The sequence below is a fragment of the Octodon degus genome, unplaced genomic scaffold, assembly GCF_000260255.1.
Source record: "Octodon degus isolate 3935 unplaced genomic scaffold, OctDeg1.0 scaffold00008, whole genome shotgun sequence".
NCBI lineage: Eukaryota > Metazoa > Chordata > Mammalia > Rodentia > Octodontidae > Octodon > Octodon degus.
Window position 1 is genome coordinate 27,664,445 of NW_004524584.1, and position 22,793 is coordinate 27,687,237.

A 22,793-nucleotide genomic window follows, 5' to 3' on the forward strand; every position below is an offset into this window, starting at 1 on the left:
CCTCTCCAGCTGATGTACACAAGGCTGTGTCCCAGGACTTGCTATAGGATGGTTCTGCAGTGAGCTCCTTACCCGGTTGAACTGTGTCCTCGCAAAATTCATGGGTCAGAATCTTAATCCCCAGCCCTTACAGTGTGACTGCATTTGGAGACGGAGCCATTAAAAAGGTGAATAAGTTAAGAAGGGGCAATCAGTGTGACCCCCAATCCAATCCAACGAGTGTCCTTATTAAACGTGGAGAACAGGACACACAGAGAGATGCCAGGGGAGCGGCACATAGTGGAGAGGCTACATGAGGACACAGCGAGAGGGCGGCCGTCCACGAGCCACGGAGTGAGGCTGCGGGAGGGCAACCCTGCTGCCCTCTCCATCTCAGATTCCCAGTCCCCAGCGCTGTGGAGGAACACAGTCCTGTTGCGCAAGCATCCGGTCTGGAGTATCTCACTACAGCAGTGCCAGCGAACTGACGCAGGCGTGCACATCCAAAGTGCGTGCTCTCCAACGCAGGGACAATGTCCGCACCAAACTACCCTTGGGTGTGGACGACCTAGGAGGCCAGCGCTAATTCAGTCCAGCTTAGAAGGTATTTATCTAGTCGCTTCCTCATCCCTGGGATGCGATGCCAATGTCCACAAGTTAGAAGAGGAGAGGTTTATTTTGGCTCAGTTTATAGAGGTCTCAGTCCACAGTTAGCTGGCACCAAGGCAGGACAGCCTGGCAGAGGGACATTGCGGAGAAGAACAGCTCAGGTCCCAGGGGAGGGGGTGGAGACTAAAGGAGAAGCCAGGAAGGGAGATAAAGCAGCCCAGGCCACACTCAGAGCCACGCTCAGTGACCTGCCTTTTCAGTCAGACCCCCACTCCGAATAGCAATCAGCCATAATCCCCCAAAGTCCAATCTGCCCAATACAGGAGGCTTTGGGAGTCATTTTAGATCTAAACTGTACTAAATGATACCAATACTCTTTCATCTACCCATTTTCTTTCTTTCTTCATTAATTTATTTTCTGTATCTTAGGGAAGGGTCTACAGAGTGTTCAGAGTCTCACTACTAGACCAGACTCGTAATGATCCACCTGCTTACAGCCTCCCAAGAGCTGGGATTACAGGCACATACCACCACACCCAGTCTCAATTGCCACCTCAGCCCACCCCAGGGGCAGAGCCGGCACAGCAGGCCTGGGGATCAAATCCCTGGGCCCTGCACCTGCTTGCATCTACCCATTTTCAAGTAGGCAAAACAATTCTGTTAAATTCTGTTAAATCTTCTGCTTGTGTGGCCAACTCAAGGATCTCTCTGTGCCTTCCAAAAGCTAGTTGAGACTCAGAGTCCACGTTGGGAGTTACTCACACACTGCTAATATCCGTGTTCACTATACGGATGGGGGTTCACTGTGGGTGAACCCCATAGCAGTGGAGCCTTGGCCTTGGCCTGGCCAGTGGCCAGGTGGTGGAACAGAGGTTGGCTCGTGGGCCTCGGTATCAGGAAGATCTGTGTTTGGATCCCAGCTCCACTACTGCCCGTGCCCTGCCACACGCAAGGCTCTCTACCTGACTCGGTTTAATCAACTGAGAAGAACCGAGCTGAACTTCAAAGCTAATGTAAGAAGTTTTAAATGTGTTTAAAAAGCCTTAACATGGTGTAAACTCAACACACGAAAGCTAGCCTTATAATTTCTGGACTATGAGCTCCCGCTCATTGACATTTCTCTAACAGTGATCCCAGGCTGTCTCTCTGAACAGTCAGGGAGATGCAGGTGAGGTGAGCCAGGGGAAGAGCAAGGGGAGAGGAACCTGAGGATAACTTCCAATTCATCTCTCAGTCTTGCTAAAAATCAAATGTATAGTAAAGGCTTTCTCAAAAAAATGGCAGTGCCCTTGGAAATAGCAGTATGTAATCTAATACTGAACCCAAAGATAAGTGGACATGTGAAAATGAAAAGGTCACATGGAACAAGGATCTATGGTAAGTGCCAGGGAGTGGCGGGGAGGCAGAAGCGGGCGACCACCAAGGAGGGGGAGCTGGGCCCACCTTGCAGTTTTGCTGTCTGCCAGCTAGCTCTGCTTTCCTGGGACCTCCCCTCATGCATTCTGCCACCCTGAGAGCATGTGTGTTCAGGGCACCCCAGCATACCACAGCACCTGAGCACGGCCACCAGGGCTGGAGCACACGTGGGGCTTTATGAAACTATTCGGACATCTGGATTCATTCTTATTAAACATAATCCTGCTGTCGAATTTTTCATCCTGCAGTATGACAGAGAAGAAAACCGAGCGTGACACGCCCCCCTTCCACCCTTGAATTCACCCTGGTGATCAGTGAGCCACTGTTCCATCAGCCCTCCCTGGGGAGGTTCGCACTGCAGTATTAAATTAGAAAATGCGACATCTAATTCCCCTCACCTATAAAACTTATATGATCTTTTTGCTCATGTTCAATTTGCATCAGTTCATTGAGTCACAAGTGCACCAATTCCAATATAACCATAATGTGTCATTACCACAGACAACCTCAGCCTAGAGGAAAACGGTGTTCTGCCTAAGAGGATCCCCAGCTCACTAGTTTACTACTTGATGGTGCAATTTAGGTGAAGCTGTCCTACATTTGTACAAATATCCACTTCTAGATTTAACTATATTGGAATAGGAAGTCCCTTGTGTTCAATACCTACTATGACAAGGGGAATCTTCATTGGTCATAAAAACACCTATTTCATAAATGGAATTCTTCAAAGACAGTCACTCAACCTGATTGGGGAGACAGCTGAGAGGCCCCCAAGGATGGCGACCTCTGCAGGCTTGGCTCCCCTCAAGGAGGAAGAAGCCCATGAGCCTCAGGGGTCTTACCTGTTCCAGCTGCTGCAGGCCCTCTGGCCCCAACCTCCTGACCTTAGTTTCTATTTCTCTGTCCCTGACTTAGTGACTGTTGCTGAGATACAAAACCTCACACCTGCAATTTTAGAGGAGAGATTCACTTGGCCTCACATTTCAGCCCACTGTCAGCAGGCTTCAAGGAAGGAACAGGTCGGTGGAGGGTGGGAAGGGGTGTGAGGGGGAGGGGCTGGGCGGGGCTTCTGGGGCTGTGGCGGAGCTATGACAGGAAGAATTGCTAAGGTGGGAGGCAGGGAGGTGGGCTCCAGGGAGAAAAATGCAGGACACAGTAGGGACTTCAGGACTTCAGATAACCCTTCCGGGTCATGCCTCCAGGCACCCTGACCCAATCACCAAGCCTGCCTAAGGGCACATGAGGTTTTGGAGCGACATCTAGATAGAAACCATAGCAATCCCCAATCTTTCTGCTTCCTAGTTAGAATTCTTCCTTGGCCAGCCCATAGTCTGTCTTGTGCTCAGATGCCCAAGCCTGGCCCTGTCCCGCTCAACTGGGACAGGGATGGGGTATATGGAATCCTCATAAGGCTTTTCTCTTGTCAAGGGCCAGAGAAAGAGAAGTGTCACTTAAAAGGACAGCAGGCACCATGCATGGCATGCCCACCAGAAGCTTCGAGAACAATCCCGTCGCTCGGCCTGTCTCCCCTGTATAGGCTGAATGATTCCTCTTTGAGTTAACAAAACTGAGTTCACTCTGGCTAAGTCCTGGGAGATGTTGTAGCCAGGGTTTACAGGGGAATAGGCTTAATACAGGACACACAATTCATGGCATTATTTTATAATATTCACCCAAAGAGTCAAATGCAGAAGAGTGCCAGAAACCTGTGCACACACTAGAGACCCAAAGAATCCAGCTGAGGGCCTGGATGCTTCAGCACTGTCCTCCACAAGTCCAGTTCAAGGCTTAGAGCCCAGGACAATGTCCCATGAAAGGCTGTATCGAGGACCTGCACTGGGAAGGCCCAAAGGTCCATTGTGGAAGTTAGAAAATCTGCACAAGTAGGATGAAGGATCTCAGCTGAGAGATCTGCACTGGGGCCAGCAAGCTATGCCCAAGGTAAGGACCAGAGCTCCCCTGAAGAGAACCAGTCTTCCTCAGCCATCGTGAAATCCCAGCTCCTCCCACGATGAAAGCAGCCAGGTACTCCAGGAGAATCAGCAGCATACACCTGCCCCTCCCGTTCTCCTCCTTTTATGCCACTGGTAACAGTTCTCACACTAAGCACCTGCCAATACGCTGCAGCTGAGTGTTACAAACCGACCATTAGCTAATGTGCCACAGATGTCACGGAGTCCTGCCGTCCTGACATTTCACCCTTCATAGGTGGAGTTCTGATTCAATTTCTTTTCATACCTTAGCCTCTCAATATTTTGACATTGTCTCTGCAAAACCAGCATGAACACTGCCAAACACTTCCCTGTTTGCAGGATGCTGCATTTGTCTGCCTGATGTGGGCTGCCCACAAGCTATTTCCTACCCCACAGACCAGCCTGGGGGTCCCCCGAGGAGCCGGGCGGTCCAGAGCACTGCAGGTCATCTTAGGACTCCAGGCCTGCTGCACACAGATCCCTTCTGCAACATCTCCACCCAGTGGCCATCCGGGCTCAGCTCTGCCTCCAGGGAGAAGGAGCTGGCTAAGCGGTAGGCTGCACATTCCAATCCAAAATGCCTTCACAAAATCTTTACTACTTCACACTGCACTTAAACTGCTGTCCTTTTAGCACCCACCCAATGACCCTGGTTTGCACTTCAAAACCAGGCAAAACAATCTGATTCCAGTGAAGCAAACAAATACAACAACAAAAATCTCACATTCTCATGATGGGCTAAGGGGGCCTGCTGGTTAAATCAGTTGTTCAAGTGCCCGCTTATGCAAACGCAGTCAGGTGCAGGATACCATGGTTTGATCCCTAGTTCCTCATGCCTCACCAGACCTGCCCTTAAAGGCAGCCTGAGCCAGCCCCCCCCCCAAAAAAAAAAAATCCCTCTTATGACAGGCTGGGACTCTGAGCAAGATAGCAAGGACTCTCCCTGGACTTAAATTTATTTATTTATGTTATTTATTTATTTATTTATTGGATACAGGGTCTTGCTATGCAGTTCAGACTTATAATGATCCTCCAGTCTCAGCCTCCTCAATGCTGAGATTTTTTCTTTTTGTATTTTTTAGGGAAGGGTGTTCAGGGTCTCACTATTAGATCAGACTTATAGTGATCCACCTGTTTACAGCATCCCAAGAGCTGGGATTACAAGCGCGGGCCACCACGCCCAGTCTCAATTGCCATCTCAGCATTCAGGCCTAGGATCAAACCCCTGGCCCCTGTGCCTGCTTGCAGGTGCTTTAATCCGCTGAGCTACTGGGATTACAGGCGTAACTACCACACCTGGTCTCAGGGCCAGCATGGCATGCAGTACCAGGCATTGAACTCGGTCCTTGTGCCTGCCAGGCAGGTGCTTATACCACTGAGCTATCTCCCCAGCCCCTTGGACTTAAATTTAAAAAAAAAAAATGGGGACAGTATCATCTCCCTAGGATGACGGGGGAAACAGCACACAGAACCCTTTTTTGTGCCTTCCCTCCTTCCCCCAATCGCTTCTCGGCCTTTTGGCTAAGATCAAGTGTAGATGTGCCCTCAAAGCCTCATGCAGTTTGAAATAAGGCTTTTTCAGAGCTGGCTGAATCCAGAGTGTATGGCTGATTCATGGCTCAATGCTAGGATTAAGGTTGCTGGGATTAGGGGTGGGTGATTTGTGGACCAGTCCACTGACCAGGACCAGTGCTTGCACCACTCTGATCCTGGTAGACTGAATGTAACGTAAGGGTCAGAAAGAGCCTCGTCTCCCCCATCTCCACTGCTGCTTTTGCTATGTCCTGCCACTGTGAACTGTGGCTGCCACGTGCCACCCTGCCTTGGAGACAGCTAGCACATCTGCAAGCCATGAGCTAAATAAGCCACTTGCCCTTTAACTCTGGGGTCGGGGCTTTTGTCTCAGCGCTGCAAGTGAAGTAATTAAGATTCCCTGGCACTTTCCTCTACATGGTGCTGTTTCAGGTCTAATGAGTCCCCCCAAGTCTCAGTGTGTGGAGGGTGACCGGATCGTGGGGTGCTGTACTCACCGATGGACTCGGGACCCGCCTGCTGATGACGCTGGTAGCTGCTGGTGCCGCGAGGAGGCAGTCCTGGAATGTGACCTGCAAAGGCGGATTCTGGTCTCCGCTCCTGCCCGCTCTGCTTTGTGGCTGCCCTGGATTGAGCAGCTTTTCTCTTCTGCCACGCTAGTTCTGCCGTGGAGTGCACGGCACCCATGGACTGAACCCACTGAGCCACGCAGACTTCTCTTGGAGCCAACACCCATGACAGCCCTAAATATTTACACGCCCTGTCACACTGCCTTTAAACATCCTCTAGCCTAAAGGTGACAGTTACAGCCTCTATCACTGTCCTCTGGGAATATGTCTTCAAAACCTCCAGGCTTCCTTTCCATTTATCCACGTGGCTTCTTCTGTTCTCTTTTCTATTTCATTCTGTTTTTAAATATAATCCATTAAAGCCATTGTTAGTGTGGGGAAAGACCACGGGAGGCAGGAGCAGGGCCCCACGAGTCTCCTCCCGGGACAGCTCCCCATGTAAGAGCTCTGCCAGCTGCAGCCCGGCAGCCCCCAGGGGCCCAGGGGCACTTCTGGAGTGCATGTAGCCAAGAGCACCAAGCCCTTCCTCACGAGCACTGGGACATGCGCCAGGGCTGGAACATAACTAGCAGAGCGGGCTGTTGCTTCTTCTGAGTGACCAGCTCCTCAGCGTCAAGAAGCGCAAGGGGCAGTCCAAAGGCTCACGCCACTTTCTCTCCAGTGCCCAGAGCACTGTGCGGCAGGGCCACGGCTGGCGCTACGTGATTCTCCCGTGGCCCCAGGAACAAGATGCCCTCCCAGGTGACTGGTGTCCCTAAGGAGGCATTTGTTCACCTGCAAGTGCCAGGCCCAGTGTCACAGCCCCCCTGACTTGTACGACTCCCCAACACCAGTTCTGAATGGCCCCTGGCCCTGGTCCCCCCGCCTCACACTCTCCGGTCAGCCCTCCCAGCCTTGCTAGCAAGTGCTGCCTCCTCCAGCCCTTGCCCAGGGCGGCACAGAGGCCTCCTGGGGAGCTGCCTCTCCACGCCGCCAGCTCCCTCTCTACCCAGTCCAGCCTTGCAACTCTCCTACCTTCATGACACCCATGGAACAGCAACTCGAAACACCACGAGTATACTGCTTCACTAACAGTGATGTCCTGAAAGAGGGGGCCTCAGGGTCGGAGGCCTCCTGTCCGCTCCATGTGTCAGCTTCTCAGCTTCCTCTCTGCATTCCCTCACGGCTATAGAGTGGGTGCTAAAGCATCCGGTACAGAGCACATCCAAACCCAGGAAGGCCACGTGCTCCTTGAGCGTGTCTCCTAGCAACAAAAACACTTCCTGGAGAACACACTTCAATTCTCAGCAGCATAGCAGCAGCTGCCCACGTGCCCACTGCCAACCAGCCACCCTGGCACCCACGGCAAACAGGGAGGTGGCTAAACAAAGGGTCAGGCCCATCTCCCCTGAACACACCCATGCTGGACGCCTGAAAAACTGGAGATTCTGCTAGCAAGACAGGGAGAACGGCTGTAAGGCAGGCGGCAAGCAAGTTTACACCATCTTCAGGGCCCGTAAACATCCCCAGCTCCAGGACAGGCTGCTGGGTCAGAGGCCTGTGGCTCTTCCTGCCCAGCTGGGCGAGGACATGCCACCACCACAGCTCCAATGACTAGAGACATCTTCGTGAAGCCCTGGGCACACTAGGTCAGGGATGGCTCCAAGGGCAGTAAGACGCACAACCAATGGGCGCGTTTCCTGTTGGTGTACTGTCCGCTGAGATGTAAGCACACTCCTGTCCTGGGCTCCATGATGGAAAAGAGGTCGCTCCCCTAATACCACAACCAATGGGCGCGTTTCCTGTTGGTGTACTGTCCGCTGAGATGTAAGCACACTCCTGTCCTGGGCTCATGATGGAAAAGAGGTCGCTCCCCTAGTGCGTCAGCCAGGGCAAGATCAGCCGTGGAGAACTCAGAACACCTGCCAAACCCCACGTGTACCAGACTCCTGCACTTCAGAAGGCTTCTTTCTTGCCAGCCAGAGACTCACGGCTTTGGCCACCAGGGAAAGTTCTTCGGCAGAAGGACAGCACCCAGCTAGGTAACTTAAGTGCCAAGAATCTTGCATTTCTGCTGTTGTTTGCTACGACTTGCCATGTATACACCATCTCCCAGTGACGGCAAACACACCTGGCATATCTGAAAGAGCACTTCACTGCTAAATCTTTAAAACTGGTTTCACCGTACTTGGCAGCACTCAACCTTTGAGGGAGTCTGAACACTAGAACCTGCCAAGGTCTGCGGAGGCCCGCCTGGCACAGCTGGGAGCACAAGGCTTACACCCTGGGCGCCACGAGGCAACAGCCCAAATGCCCATCAGTTGAGGAATGGATAAAAAAGATACGGTAGTTTTACACAATGGATGGGGGCCCAGCCCTAGCTCAGTTCTTTAAGTGGCTGCTTCCACAATGCTGGCAGCCTCAGTTTGCTGTAGTTCGATCCCCACAACACTCCAGCCATGCAAAAGTGCCCTGAAGGCATTCAAGGAGCAAAAAAAAAAAAAAGTTTTACACAATGAAGTATCATTCAGCTATTTAAAAAAGATAAATTTGAGCCTTTTGTAGGTAAATGGATGCAGCTAGAGACTATATTGGTAAGTGAAATAAATCAGACCCACGTGTGCAAACGTCATATTATCTCCCTAGTGTGAGAACCTGAAAGAGTAATGAAAATCTAAAAGGTACAGCAGATACTGTGAAAGGTAAAGAAATTGTTCATTGGGAAGGAAAAACTGGGATGAGGGAAAAGACAAAGGAAAGAAGGGGAAAAATACAGGCATAGATGCAGAAGAGTTTGGATAATTGCATTGTCAATCTTGCTGGTCTTTTGAAAGGATCAGTTAATGCTTTTTTTTTTTTAACTGATTTTTTTTTTTTTTTTTTTTTTTTTTTTTTTTTTTTGTCCTCTTTTGAATTTCTTGTAACTTCTTTGCTATTTTTTTGTTTGGTTTTGTTTTGTTGGTGAACCAGGATTGAACTCAGGCCCTTGCGCTTACTCCACGGAGCCATCTCCACGGCCCCATGTTATTGTTTTGTTTTGTTTTAAACTAATCTTACACATTTATATCTGGTAATCTGAACAACGAATCTGAAGATAGCGTCATGCAATACAGCAACAACTGTTGAATCCTTACTACTATATTTAGTGAAATCTTGTGTCTTTTTTTATTTTTAAGGGAAGGGTCTAGAGGGTGTTCAGGGTCTCACTACTACATCAGACTCGTAGTGATCCGCCTGTTTACAGCCTCCCAAGAGCTGGGATTACATGCGCACGCACCACGCCCGGTCTCAATTGCTGACTCAGCACACCCTGGAGTGCGGGGCATGCAGGCCCAGGGATTGAACCTCCGGCCTCGGCACCTGCTTGCAAGCACTTTAATCTGCTGAGCTATTTGGCTGGCCTTCTTGTATCGTTTCTAATGTTTTTTGTTTTTTTTTTTTTTAAATCACTATTCTGTATTCTTTAAAAATAAAAAAATAAATGGCTGCTCTCGTAAGATAAAAAGGTGACTAGCAGAAATAATCTGCAACTTCCAACTTCCTCAATTAAGTTTTCTTTACTGTGTAAAATAAACAAAATACCATTTTACACACCAAAGACTATGTACTGTGAGCTTTAAAAACTGGTGCCCAGTTTCCCATACAGTGTTTCCTGACTCTGACTCTGGAGCGGGTGGGGCTGCTCAGGAAGCCGAGGCCGGGAGAGAGAAGCCACTGTCCGAGTCCCCTGGGGATGGCAAGGCCGAGACCACACAACAGGCTCGAGTCAGGGCTCACCGTCATTCATTTTATTCTTTCTTGCTTCTTTCCTTTCTTTTCTTTTGGGAGAGAAGTAGGGATTGAACCCTGGACCTAGAGGAGCACTTGCACGCTGAGCTGCACCTCCCTCCCGAGCTGCCAAGCCGGCCTCACGCCTGTGACCCTCCCGCCTCAGCCCCCCGAAGGCCATCATGGGCATGTGCTTTCACATGGGCTTGCCTCACTCCCTAGCCATTGCCAGCTACGCCCTCATACCATGACACCTCTCTAAATGGTGTAACATAGAACCACACCAAGGTGGACGCACTGCCAGTTACAGCTATGAGACACCTGCAGCTGGAGGTCCGTCACACCCCAGAAATGTCAAAACGCATGTCTACGCACACCCCTTTGCACACATATAAACACCTACTCAAATATACACGTTAGGCTCCACAGCATGTAGCAGCCTACTAATCTTGGAGCAAATGATGTCCAATAAATGCTATCAATGTAAACACCTCCCTGAATCCTCAAGAAAGTTAATTTTTCCGTAAAGAAAAGGTAAATCTTAAGTATGAAGAAAGTGACAGGAAACTAAAACTCTGGCCAATCTATACACTCTCTAAAGACTGTCTCCTCATCAGTGGCATTGGGCCGCACTGTTTACGAGGTAGAAAGCTGCAGACGGCTTCCCACCCCTAGGACATCAAAGGGCAGAACGCACTTTTTTCTGAAAATATTCCATTAGCAGTGGATTTTAAATTTGCCTGTTTTCCTTAACTTCTGTTTGTTTCCTCCGAAAGTTAAGGACAGAAACAGTGATTTCAATCCGCACCAGTGCATCTCAGTGACCACTGAAGACCTGGTCTCAGGGCCTCTTCTCCCTGCCCCTGAAAGTGCTCGCGTCGTAAGCCCACACGGTGTCCACTCCGTCCCCAGTGACGTGGGCCGGCGTCCAGTGCGGGAAGGGAAAGCGGCAGGCAATGACGCGCGCGTCACCCGCGAGTTCGAGTTCGAGTTTCCTCTCCAGCTGTGGCATCTGTGGAGGCAACAGATGACGAGTGAGGAAGGGAGTGAAGCCCTTCGAGCGCTCTGCGTCCCTCAGTGTCCCTCCCCGAGCATACGATCACTGCGGGGCACGGCCACATCACCAGGCAGCCCCTGCCACAGAGAGACGCACTCGCAGCAGTTGCAGTAAGACCTTCTGCTATCAGTTCTAAAATATGCCGTTGTATCGGCTTGCAGTTAGCTGACTAAGGTCATGCTACAGCAATAAGGAATAAGAAGAAGCATTAGATTATTTACCTACATAACTACTTCACCGTACCCTGCCTCATATATTTAGGACACACTTTTAGTATCTCTGAAATCAGAATACAACATGCAATGGACAGTATCTTAGATTTCTTACAGGCAGCATTTTTTCTGTCTCAACAGCAATGGTGTACCTTAATATCAAGAGCCCAAATTCTAATTTATCATTACAGTCAATACCAAGGGAACAAAGGTTAATTTGGTGGATAGAAAATTTGTATTCTTTTAACAGCCAGTAAAAGATTCTTTAAAAAAAAAAAAAAGCATTATTCCTTGAGGGGAAAATTAAGGAAAGAATGAGAAAATGTGTGTTCTTCCAAAATATCAGAAGTTTCTCATGGTAATTTTGTTCATAAAAAGAATAATTGTAAACTTATTCATATTACCATTATTATTTTCCCTTTTAGAGTTTCATTTCCAAATGATTGTCATGTGCTAAGTCAAGATAAAGCTAAAAATGAAAGGAGCCATTTCAATCATAAATTAACTGACTAAATTATACATAAATATGCAATGAATCTGATTCTTGATATATACAAAGAGAAGCAGTGGTGTGTCATGCCTGCCTAATGGAATTCAAAATTATTCATACAATTATAGGTTTCAAAGTGACACGAACTCATCATATTCTAATTATAGCTTCAGAACTTTAAACACAAGTTACAACTGGCTCAAAGGCATGAGACAGATCACCCAACTCCGGGAGAGGCTGAGCCTGGAGTCGTGTGCATACGCACTGCATTAGACAAACGCTCCACCGCTGCGCCACATTCCCGGGCCTAACTCCTCCTTAACTTCGCATTTTGCCTGTCTCAGCTCACGACAGCTCTGGGCATTTCTCTCTCTCTGTGTCTCTGTCTGTTTATGTCTGTCTCTGTGTCTCTGTCTTTCTCTCTGTGTCTCTTTCTTTCTCTCTGTGTCTCTCTCTGTCTCTCTCTGTCTCTGTGTCTCTCTCTGTCTCTCTGTCTCTCTGTGTCTCTGTCTCTCTGTGTCTCTCTCTGTCTCTCTGTCTCTCTCTGTGTCTCTTTCTTCCTCTTTGCATTTCTCTGTGTCTCTCTCTGTCTCTCTCTCTCTGTGTCTCTTTCTCTCTCTGTCTCTCTGTGTCTCTCTCTGTCTCTCTGTGTCTCTCTCTGTCTTTCTGTGTCTCTTTCTTTCTCTTTGCATCTCTCTGTGTCTTTCTCTGTCTCTCTGTCTCTGTCTCTCTGTGTCTCTCTGTGTCTCTCTCTGTCTCTTTCTTTCTCTTTGCATCTCTGTGTCTCTCTCTCTCTCTGTGTGTCTCTTTCTTTCTCTTTGCATCTCTCTGTGTCTCTCTGTCTCTCTGTGTCTCTGTCTCTGTGTCTCTCTCTGTCTCTCTGTGTCTCTGTGTCTCTCTCTGTCTCTCTGTGTCTCTCGCTCCCTCCCCCCACCCCCAGCTCATCTTGCCAGCCCACCCATCCTGGTCCAAGCCTCGACACCAGTTGGACACGAGTTGCCTGGAGCTCCACAAGGCTCATAACCTGACGCACACACATAGGGACACTGCTGCCAGGTGGCCCAGGACCCTACTCAGCCCAGCCTCCTTAGTCCTTCAGTCCCAGAAGGGACCTTGCTCAGTCACGCGTGCTTCTGCTCTCCTGTCAGGGCAGCTGCCCCACAGAGGCCATGGATCTTCACAATCACATTTTCCCCTCTGACTGTCCCTCCTCCGTCAGCCTGACTCACTTACTGCTCCTGAGACCCAACACGCACACCTCCTGCACACCTCCTCTTCCGTTCCTAACAGAATCCACAACTAAAATTAAACTGGCTGTTCTCAGAGGCTATACAATTATTAAAAAGTTAATAGCCTTCTGGGAAAGCACAAGCAGTCTGGTCACGCCTTCTTCACTTGCTCACTGGGGTTTACTGACTGAGTACTCTGTGCCCAGCGAGGCACTCCTGGAGCTCAGGTGACCCAGCGCCGGAGGGATTCACACCTGCAGCTGGGGCTGGTGCACCCGGCACGCGGCGGCGTCAGCTAGCTGGATGGGGTGGGTGCTGCATAAGAGGAAGACGGTCCTGGAGTCCACCTCCTTGGGTGACAAGGGATGACGTGACACAGAAGACAGGTGTCACACCTGTGAGTGATCAGGGACAGCCCAGGCTTCAGGCAGCGAAGTCCAGACAAGCACAGGCATGCAGGCATAAAATTGTCAAGGTACGGTGAGAAGTCACAGCAAGGTTTCTGCCAGGCCATGACTGCTCTGTCCTGCATTCTGAAAAGGGGCTCATATAATGGAGTGTCTGCAGCCCTGTAGCAGCACTGCAGAGCCAAACGGGATCCTGTCCTGTGATGTTAGATGCTCACGGCACTCACAGGCCGGCTCCCTAGCGCTGGCTCCACAGGTATCAGGAACAACTGGTCTAGTGGCAGAAGCATGGCCGCAAGTGGACAGTACCAGCTGCCAAAGGGCGGGCACCTCTAGGGGCACTGTGCAACCCAGAGACAGACTCGCAGGGTCACATGGCCCAGAGGCAAGCCCCGCCTCCCCCGCACTGTGCACTGCTTGATGGAGCTGACCAGGGCCTTCGCGAGCACAGCACAGCCTTCTCCTGCCCCACGTGGGACATGCACATAGTGGCGGGGTCTGCAGCTCTGTGAACAGCAGCTGCTCCCCAATGCCCTGCGCTAGGGACATCCTCTGAGCACCTCAGTTCAGGAGAATGGTTCAGGACCCAAAAGCACTTACAGAATCATAAGACTCCTGCCGCCTCTGAGTGCATAAGGTGAAATCAACTTGGTCTACGCTGAGGGCCGCAAGGAAGCAGCAGGCTTTAGCAAAGGCCATGGCCCAACAGCTCTGGCAGCTCTGGCTTCTAACCTATACCTGGCTTAGCCTCTGGCCTCTCAGGGCAGAATTCCCAGGAAACATGAGCTTTCTGTTTAAACAATGCATGGAACTCCAGTGAAAATGTCCTGTCTCAAACACTAACTGAGGCTCGGCATAGTGACACATGTCTGTAATCCTGCACTTGAAAGGCAGAGGCAGGAGGACCCTTGTGAGTTTATGACCAGCCTGGGCTACAAAGTGAGCTTAAGGCCAGCCTGAATTGCATAGTAAGACCCTGTCTCAAAAAGACAAAAAAAAAAAAAAAAAAAAAAAAAACCTAACTGTTCCATGTTAGAAGGAAAGCAAACACCAAAATTTGCAGTAAATTATCACCAAACTTCCACGTCAATTCTATGACTCCAGCTGTCCAAACTGAGGATCAGTACATTCTGAGTGTTTTCACTTCTAGACCAAAACAGATGCCTGAGTTTGATCTGAATCTCAGGTACAGTGAGAATTACCAACACATAGGTAGAATACCTTCACTTCCAAGAACACACAATAAAAGCATTTCTAACTATTATTAAACAATTAAAGAAAATATGGTGGTCACATCTGTAAACCCAGCAGTCAGAAGGCTAAGATCAATGCCTTAGGCCAGCAAGATAGCTCAGTGGTCTAAGTGCTTGCTGAGGCAAGCTTAGGCAGGCACAGGGGACCTCAGTTCGATCCCTGGCACCACATGCCATGCCAGTCCCACCCTCAGGGTGGGCTGAGCCAGCCAGCCACTAAAGATTAGCCAAAAATAAAAAATAAAAAGATCCCTGCCTGTCCAACACCAGCTGGGCTATACAGGGAGTTCAAGAGCAGCTTGAAGGGGCTGGTGAGATGGCTCAGTGGTCTAAAGCACCTACTTAGAACAAGCTTAGCAAAGCACAGGGACTGCGGTTCAATCCCCCAGCATCACATGCCAGCCAGCCCCGCCCCCTGGTGGGCTGAGCTGGCCACACACACACACACACACACACACACACACACAAATAAATAAATAAATAAAATTTAAAAAAAAAAAGAGCAGCTTGAACTACACAGCAAGACCCTGTTTCAAAAAACCTAACAATCAAAAAAAAATTTAAAAAAAAAAACAAACAATCAAAGAGAAATAAAGAAAGTAGAAACACAATGAAGTTCCTAATAAGAATGAATCTCCAAGCTCTGAAACAGCTCACATAAAAATTGAGGTACGAATAACACAACGAACAAGGAAGTTCCCTTCTGTAAAGGCAGCGAGCTGTCTTCTCTGTATCAGTCCCGTCCTAGCGTTACACAAACAGCGAATTCCATCACCATTCCTATAGCAACAATTCTAGAGGGTGCAAAGTACAAAGGGGTTTCTTCCTCTGCTCTGTAAGCCAGCACTTATGGCGGAAGCATCCGACCCTGCCCATCCTGCCATAGGCGAGAGGGACCACTTCCAGCACAATTCCAAGGTATTTTCACTTGTGGAAGTGTATCATCAAAGTTCAATATTTAGCTGTTCAGCAAATCAGTCAATTGAGGTAAATTGAAACTAGCCAATGCTTATCCACCCTGAAAATTATCTTCCTGTAGAATTGGAGGACGAACTGAAAGGGAGCATCCCATTAACTTCCCCGGGTGGCTTGGTTGCGGAGAAGTGAGCCGTTGTGAAAATCGCCAACCACCAGGACCTCATAAAGCAGTTTTGTTCGAATCAGAGTTTTTAAAGCTCAGAGAGATCGTTAAGATTTCTATCTGAAACAAAAGTTCAGAAGCAGGACTGGATCTTTTATGACGGAGCTCGCCAGACCCTGAAGTACACATTAAACCACTCAACTAAAGACCCAGTTCCCAGAGGCCTGGCAGCCCCATTTGCCAAGAAGAGGTGCAGAAGGGGGCAACCTGTGGGTGTGAGAGAGGTGACGGCAGTGCGTGGGGTCCCGGAAGCGGTCACACTCACCATCTGAGGCACTCCAAAGATGACCACGTTCGAGTACTGTGAAAAGGACACCTGGGCAAGAGGGAAGCAACAAGAAGTTATTCTAAAATCTCAGGCTTTGCCCTGCCTTGGCTCACAGAAGCAGGCAGCCAGTTCTCATTTGCCAGTGTGGCTTTTAGAAACACCCAGAACGAATGCTGTGTTCACACTGCCCTTCGTACTAGTCCCATGCTTTAAATTTTCCAGATTCCTTCCTGTAACTCAGCTCATCCACTCAGGGACTCCAAGCAGGGTCCACCCCAGGGACCCTGTGTCAGAAAGGTCAGCAACACCCGTTGGCCACTCCACTCCACACACAAAGAAGCAGCGTAGTAAAGACACACAGCGAAGCTGGGCATGGCAGGCATGCCTGTAATCCAGCACTGGAGAGGCTGGGGCAGGAGGATCCCTGTGAGTTCAGAGCCAACCTATACTACTTAGTGAATTCAAGGCCAGCCTAGAATATACAGTAAGACCCTTTCTCAAAAATCAAAAACTTCAAAGCCACCTGTGTTTAGTTTTTCAGAAGCACCAGTTTTATACTGCACCATCCTTAGACTTTTAATCTTCTCTTCTGCTCTAAGTACTACATGAGAAGTGCCGTCAAATGGTCTTTTAACAGTTGAAAAAGTGGGGGGAAAGTGTTGTGCCCATTACAATTCTTATTGCCCAATAAAAGTCTTATTTACTCTATACGGAGATCATTTGGTTATATACTGCATGAAGAACAACGCAAGCAAAACTCAAGTGAATTTTTATAAGCTACTGATGACAATATTACAGCGGGAAATTCTTATTTAAGAAAAACACACATTATGGAGCATTGCTAAAGCAAACTTACGGGGCTTTCGAAAGCACAAGAAATCCTGAAGTGCCTCACACTTTGAAAGACCAGGATGGCCTGGTTAGGGGGCACTTTCTTTTCCTAGCCCTGTGATAGGTGATACATTGTGTCAACTCGGCTGAATCAGCTCCGCTGGGGCCGGGGCGCAGCCCTGCCCCACTTGGGTGGAGAAGTCCCAGTCTTCAGAGGAGCTTGGTCTTCAGAGCCGCACCACTTCGGAACTGCTGTCGTTGGCCTTGGAGCCAGCGGAACACGGACAGTAACTGTGAGCGAAATAACCCTTGCCTTCCTTCATTTTGAGTGTCAGGTATTTGTCCCAGCAACGAGTAAAGAGGTAACTAAGACCACCCCCATCCTGGCCTCTATCTGAACATGCAAAGGTGCACAAGGCAGAGGCGAATACACCTCAAGGAGAACCCAGATCCCCAGGGGGATGTAAAACCTCGTTATTTCGTAACAAACCAAATCAGAACACTTTAACTTAGTAAATAACTTCATGTGATTCACGTGACCTATCACAGCGACAGTGAACCTCTTAGGGCTTTCAATGGTACAAGCAGCCTGCTGTGGAACCCGTGCCACAGGTTCGACACCATGGACTTCTTCTCATATCCAAAGCTCTAAGCTTTAGAGTTGAACCCGTCTGCAAAACCTGTGAGGCTAAAAACGTGAACACATTTCACCAAGGCAAAGTATTCATGTGGATTCTAAATTTTTCTTTTAACAAAACTTTCAATTTTCATGGATAATAAAAATTTTGATGACTATTACTAGGACCATTCTCTGTCTTACATACCTTCCACAAATCTGAAATATAAAACGTGGCTGAGCCATGAACACCTTCTCTCCAAGCCCGGTACCTGGAGTACCACACCAGCCAGGGATTCAATTCATAACCGACCGCTGTGAATCCCTCCTTCGCAGCCGCTATCACCTGAAGAGGGGCCAAGATGTACCAAAAGAAGAAAAATCAATTTACACAGTCAAGTAGTGTGTGTACTTCCTATCTATAGTTTATAATCGTAATACATCCCATTAAAAATCACATTTTTTCTTTATCTTTTAAAAGAATAAACAATAAAAACAATGGTATAAAATTTCAAAACAAAACTGCAAGAAAGCAATAGTGTTCAGTACCCTGCACATTACTATCTTAAAAGTAGTTACTCATAATACAAGATATAGGTATGAAAAATCAAGGGCTGGGCAAATAGCTCAGTGGATTAAAGCACCTGCAAGCAGGTTCAAGGCCCAGTGTTCAGTCCCCAGGGCCTGCCATGCCCCGCCCCCCCAGGGCGTACTGAGACAGCAACTGAGACTGGGTGTGGTGGCATGTGCCTATAATCCCAGCTCTTGGGAGGCTGTAAACAGGAGGATCACTACGAGTCCAATCTAGTAGTAAGACCCTGAACAGCCTGTAGACCCTTCCCTAGAATACTAAAACAAAAGAAAAATCGATCAAGCAATATAGACTTGTATCTTTCCTTTCAATGAGATAATTGAAATTAGTAGTGTCTCTAAACTCTCCTGTTATTTAAATGTATTTTTCCTTTTCCCTTCCTTCTTTTCTCCTCCCCTCCCATTCCAGTTCCTCTCTCCTCTTGAGCATTTTCTTCCTATCTCCTATTTATCATATATTTTGGGTCTTATTTACACTTCCAGCTTCTTACACCAGGGAGACAATATAATGTTTACCTATGCAAGTCTGATTTATTTCACTTATAATTATGGACTCAAGTCACATCCATTTCCCTATAAGTGTCTCAAGTTTATCCTTTCTTATAGCTTAGTAGTTAAAAAATGCCTCATCTTTCTTTATCCATTCCTCAGTTTTTGAGTATTTTGGTTGTTTCCAAGATTTTTACTATAACAAACTGTGCTGCTATAAACATGGGCGCACATATATCACTGTGGTATGATGTTTTCTTGGAAAACATTCAGAAAGGGAATAGCTGGGCTATGTGGTTCCTCTAATCCTAGCTTTTTTTTAAAGAATCTCCAGACTGATTTCCAAAGTGGTTGCACCAGTCTACACGGATACACATTTTAAAATGCATGCTGTCCAAAGGAAGATGGCTCATGGACAAGGCGCTGGCCCAGCCATTAGTCACAGACTTCACCTCGAGTTCTGAAGTGAATTTGCAATTGCTTTGCACAGCTGCAGAGGTAATTCCAGTTTGGCTAGCACCTGACAGGCCTCACAAGGACTTGCTGAAAGTCCGCCACATCCTCCCACCAGGCCAGGGATGGTGGTGCACGCCTTAACCGCAGCCCTCAGGAGCCTGAGACAGGAGGATGTCCGTGAGCTCGAGGCCAGCCTGACTACATAGGGAAACTGTGTCTCAGAAAAACCTGCCAGCGAGAACCTGCAAGCAGCTGCACATTCCTTAGAACTGAATGACGTGTCTGCCAACTTGAAAACAGGTAAAAGCAAAATGGAATGCATCTGAGCAAAGCCCACAGGCCCCCACCAGCCTTGTGATGATGGGAGGGAAGCCCAGTGGTCCTGGGTCCCGCGACCCATCTGCCTGGCCCCCAGCCTGGGCTGTCCCCCAAACATAACCATCCAGATACAGGGCCGAGAGAAGCCAGAAGGTACACTCAAGTATGCAAAGGATTCAAATAGAGCACTTCAACTTTCCACCCAATTAATATATACATCTCCCAATTTACTAAAAATAGACACTAATGGTTGCCTGAACTAGGGGAAAGAATGGAGTGGGAAGTACTGCTTAAGACATTCATAGTTTCAAGGCCGGGAAGACAACTCAGTAGAATAAGCACTTGCCTGGCAAGAGCAGGATTCTGAGTTCAATCCCCGGTACCGCAAAAAAAAGAAAAAAGAGAAAAGAAAAAGAAAAAGAAATTCATCGTTTCAGGGCCAGCCAGATTAAAGTACCTGCAAGCAGGTGCAGGGGCCTAAAATACAAAAAAAAAGAAAAAAATTCAGTTTCATTGCAAAACAGATGAGGGTTGTGATGGTCAAACAGAAAGAATATACTTAATAGCACTGGGAATATATATATATATATTGCAATGAAGATGAAGCAAAGTTGCCAAATGCCTGCTTTCAGCTAAGTGGGGGCTCACCACTGGCTCTTACTCATTTTAACTCTATAATACCCCATGGAAATTCCAAATATATAAATACAGGGAATGTACCAATAACAAATCTCTGACTAAATGGTTCTTTTAATTATGCTACCTCTACAGGTCCACAATTTTTTTTTTCTAATTTTAGGGAAGGGTCTACAGGGTGTTCAGGGTCTCGCTACTAGATGGACCCGTAGTGATCCTCCTGTTTACAGCCTCCCAAGAGCTGGGATTACAGGCGCGCCACCACGCTCAGTCTCAATCACTGTCTCAGTGCACCCCGGGGGCAGGGCCGGCACAGCAGGGGCTTTAATCCACTGAGCTATTTGGCCGGCCCCACAAATCTGAACAGACGTTTGATAAGGAGCAATGAATTGCTCTTTTTTTTCCTACTATATTTAGAGTACCTTCTCCTTTAAGAAAAAATTAAATTTAAGAAAACTGAATTGCATACAGACGCTGGTATGAACCCAACAGTTTAGCTACACGAACACAAAATGAAACCACCACTTTCCCTAGCTGTCACACTGAGCTGGCAGGTCTTTGCCTCTATTACAGGAAACGGAAGGTGAGGTCTCAGCGACTCTGAACCCGGAGTCCCGAGGTTCTGGGGCCACTCACAACGCGCCCGTCGCCACTGCCGATGTCCACCAGGGAGCCTCGTCGGGCCCGCAGCATCTCCAGCACATTTTCAATCTGCTTCGCAGTTGCAGGAACGAAAGGCAGACAGACCTTCCGGAGGGCCGGGGTGAGAAACGGCGTGGCCACTGCATACACGGCCACCAGGGCACCGCCCGCGACACCGGTGAGCAAGAGCCCCCAGCGGCTGCGCTGCGCGCTGCCAGCTCCCGACCGCGCAGAGAGACCGGGCCCGGGCCGCCTCGCTTCTCGACGCCCGCCTGGGGGTGCACCTGGATGACAGCAAACAGAACGCGGGGTGGCTCACGCTGGACCCGACTGCACGTTTCTTGCAACTCTGACTGACAGATGGTGCTTTATGCAGGGTGGTTGAGCCAAGCCAGTCACAATCACAAGGTAAGATTCCAGTGAGTTCCCAACTGACAAAATTTAAATGATTTGAAGAAAATTCCCCCACTCCGCTAAAGAGTGAATTTTTTCCTTTCCAACACATTGATTGTATGTGTGTCTCGGAGTCGTCCTGAGAAGACAGCATATTAATGGCTGGGTACGAGGCACATCTGCCACCCCAGGCCTCAGGGCTGAGGCTCAAGGAGCTCCATGAACGGGAGACCAGCGTGCGCCACACTGTGAGCTCAAGGCCAGCCTGAACTATACAGCAAGACTCGGTCTCAAAAAGCCAAAACCAAACGAACAAAAAATCCAGTACATTACTAATTCAAGGTCCATTTGTACAAATTATAACCACAAAATCTGCATTTTTATATTTAGAATGAAGAAAGCCTCACACATTTTTTTAATAATTTTATTGAGAAACAAATGGCAATGAGACAGTTTCAAAACCCATTACTAGCAGTTTCACCAATACATTGCATATTGTTGTCTTAGTAGTTATTCATTGTACAAGATGCAGACATGATATCCTGTCCACAAACACTATTAGAACAAATCTCTCAGGGGGCCGGGGAGATGCTCAGTGGAGTGGGCGCTTCTCTGGCAAGCGCAAGGGCCTGAGCTCAATCCCCGGTTCCACCAAAAAAAAAAAGAACAAATCTCTCTATTCAATGATCCAAGAGAATGCAGCTGTGTATCTATCTTAACTATTTTTAGAACATACAGATACGAAATGGTCTATCATTTGTATCCTTTTTTGTTTAGTTTTGTCAGAGATGTGTATTCCATTGTCATTTAAATATTGTAGGTGCCTGAATTCAGCAAAATATTCCAATATAGTCCAGTAGTCCATAATAGTGACTTTTCCGTAAGACAGGCAATGACAGAAGTTGTTGACTTGGCCAGGGGGATGGCTCAGTGGAATAAACACTTGCCTGTCAAGCACCAGGGCCTGAGTTCAATCCCCAGTTCCACCAAAAAAAAAAAAGAAGTTGTTGATTTGAGCCTTTTACAGCTCAGCACATTAATATGGCTTTATCCTCTCTACTCCTTTCCCACACTTCTCTGCTGGAGGGTCAAGACCAAGACAAAGCAAGACCTATATAACAAGCAACGTAGCTTTTATATCTGATAAGGTCAGTCAAATCCCCTCAGGATTTATCCTGAAAGAAAGCCTCATACATAAATAAGTATGAAAAACATCTATTACCACCGGGGAACAGCTCAGCAGCACAGCGCCTGCCTGGCAAAGCCAGGTCCCTAATTCGATTCCCAGTATTCAGAACCAAAATGTCTGTTACCCTATTTCTAGTAGAAAGGATTCCACATCAAATTGGTCTGACATCTGTACTTTAGTGGCAGAAACACAATTTTGAAACAGAAGAAACAAAAATCTGGTTTCATCAAACTCTTAAATAAGTATAGTAATAGAGATTCTTCTGCAAGCAGATTGAAAAGGCACTAAGTCACTTCAACACTATCACCAGCACGGAATAAAGCACACGGAGCCAGTCACTGACTGCAGAGAGAAGGCCGTCGCTTGCATCCTCCTCTGATGCTCACGTGTCCCTCAGGGATGGGAACAGGACCTGGACTTGAAACAGACGACAGCCAGCACAGCGGGGCTGCTCTGCAGACAGCGCAGCAAGGACGCCAGTGAGTCATCCTGACAGCGTACTGGGGTCACGCTGAACCCCACAGGCACCAGACCATCCTCCCTGGGGCAGCGGTCCAGCAGCCCTGGCAGTGTGGGGCTAGGCCTAGAGCCCCGGAACCCACGGAGAAGAGAAAGGAAAAGGGCAGACTTCGCAGGCGCTGCTTCGCTCCCAGGCCTTCCCACTCCACCACGTGTGTGTCCTAACTACTTGAGGGAGGTGCCACTCACATTGTGGTGCAAAACAGTGTGTGTGTGTGTGTGTGTGTGTG

The 22,793-nt window shown here is 48.3% G+C and overlaps 1 protein-coding gene across 1 annotated transcript in view; it reads right to left on the minus strand.

Annotated features, from left to right (window-relative positions):
* Positions 1-9,971: 9,971 nt before the first annotated feature.
* The window catches only part of Fam173b (family with sequence similarity 173 member B), a 19,439-nt gene continuing 6,617 nt past the window's right edge, over positions 9,972-22,793 (minus strand). Inside the window, exons 2-5 of the mRNA XM_012517819.2 lie at positions 20,457-20,746; positions 17,539-17,676; positions 15,881-15,931; positions 9,972-10,838 (exon numbers count right to left, since the gene is read on the minus strand). Coding sequence (XP_012373273.1) covers positions 10,668-10,838; positions 15,881-15,931; positions 17,539-17,676; positions 20,457-20,746 — 650 coding nt within the window. The 3' untranslated portion in view covers positions 9,972-10,667. The remainder of the gene's footprint in view (positions 10,839-15,880; positions 15,932-17,538; positions 17,677-20,456; positions 20,747-22,793) is intronic.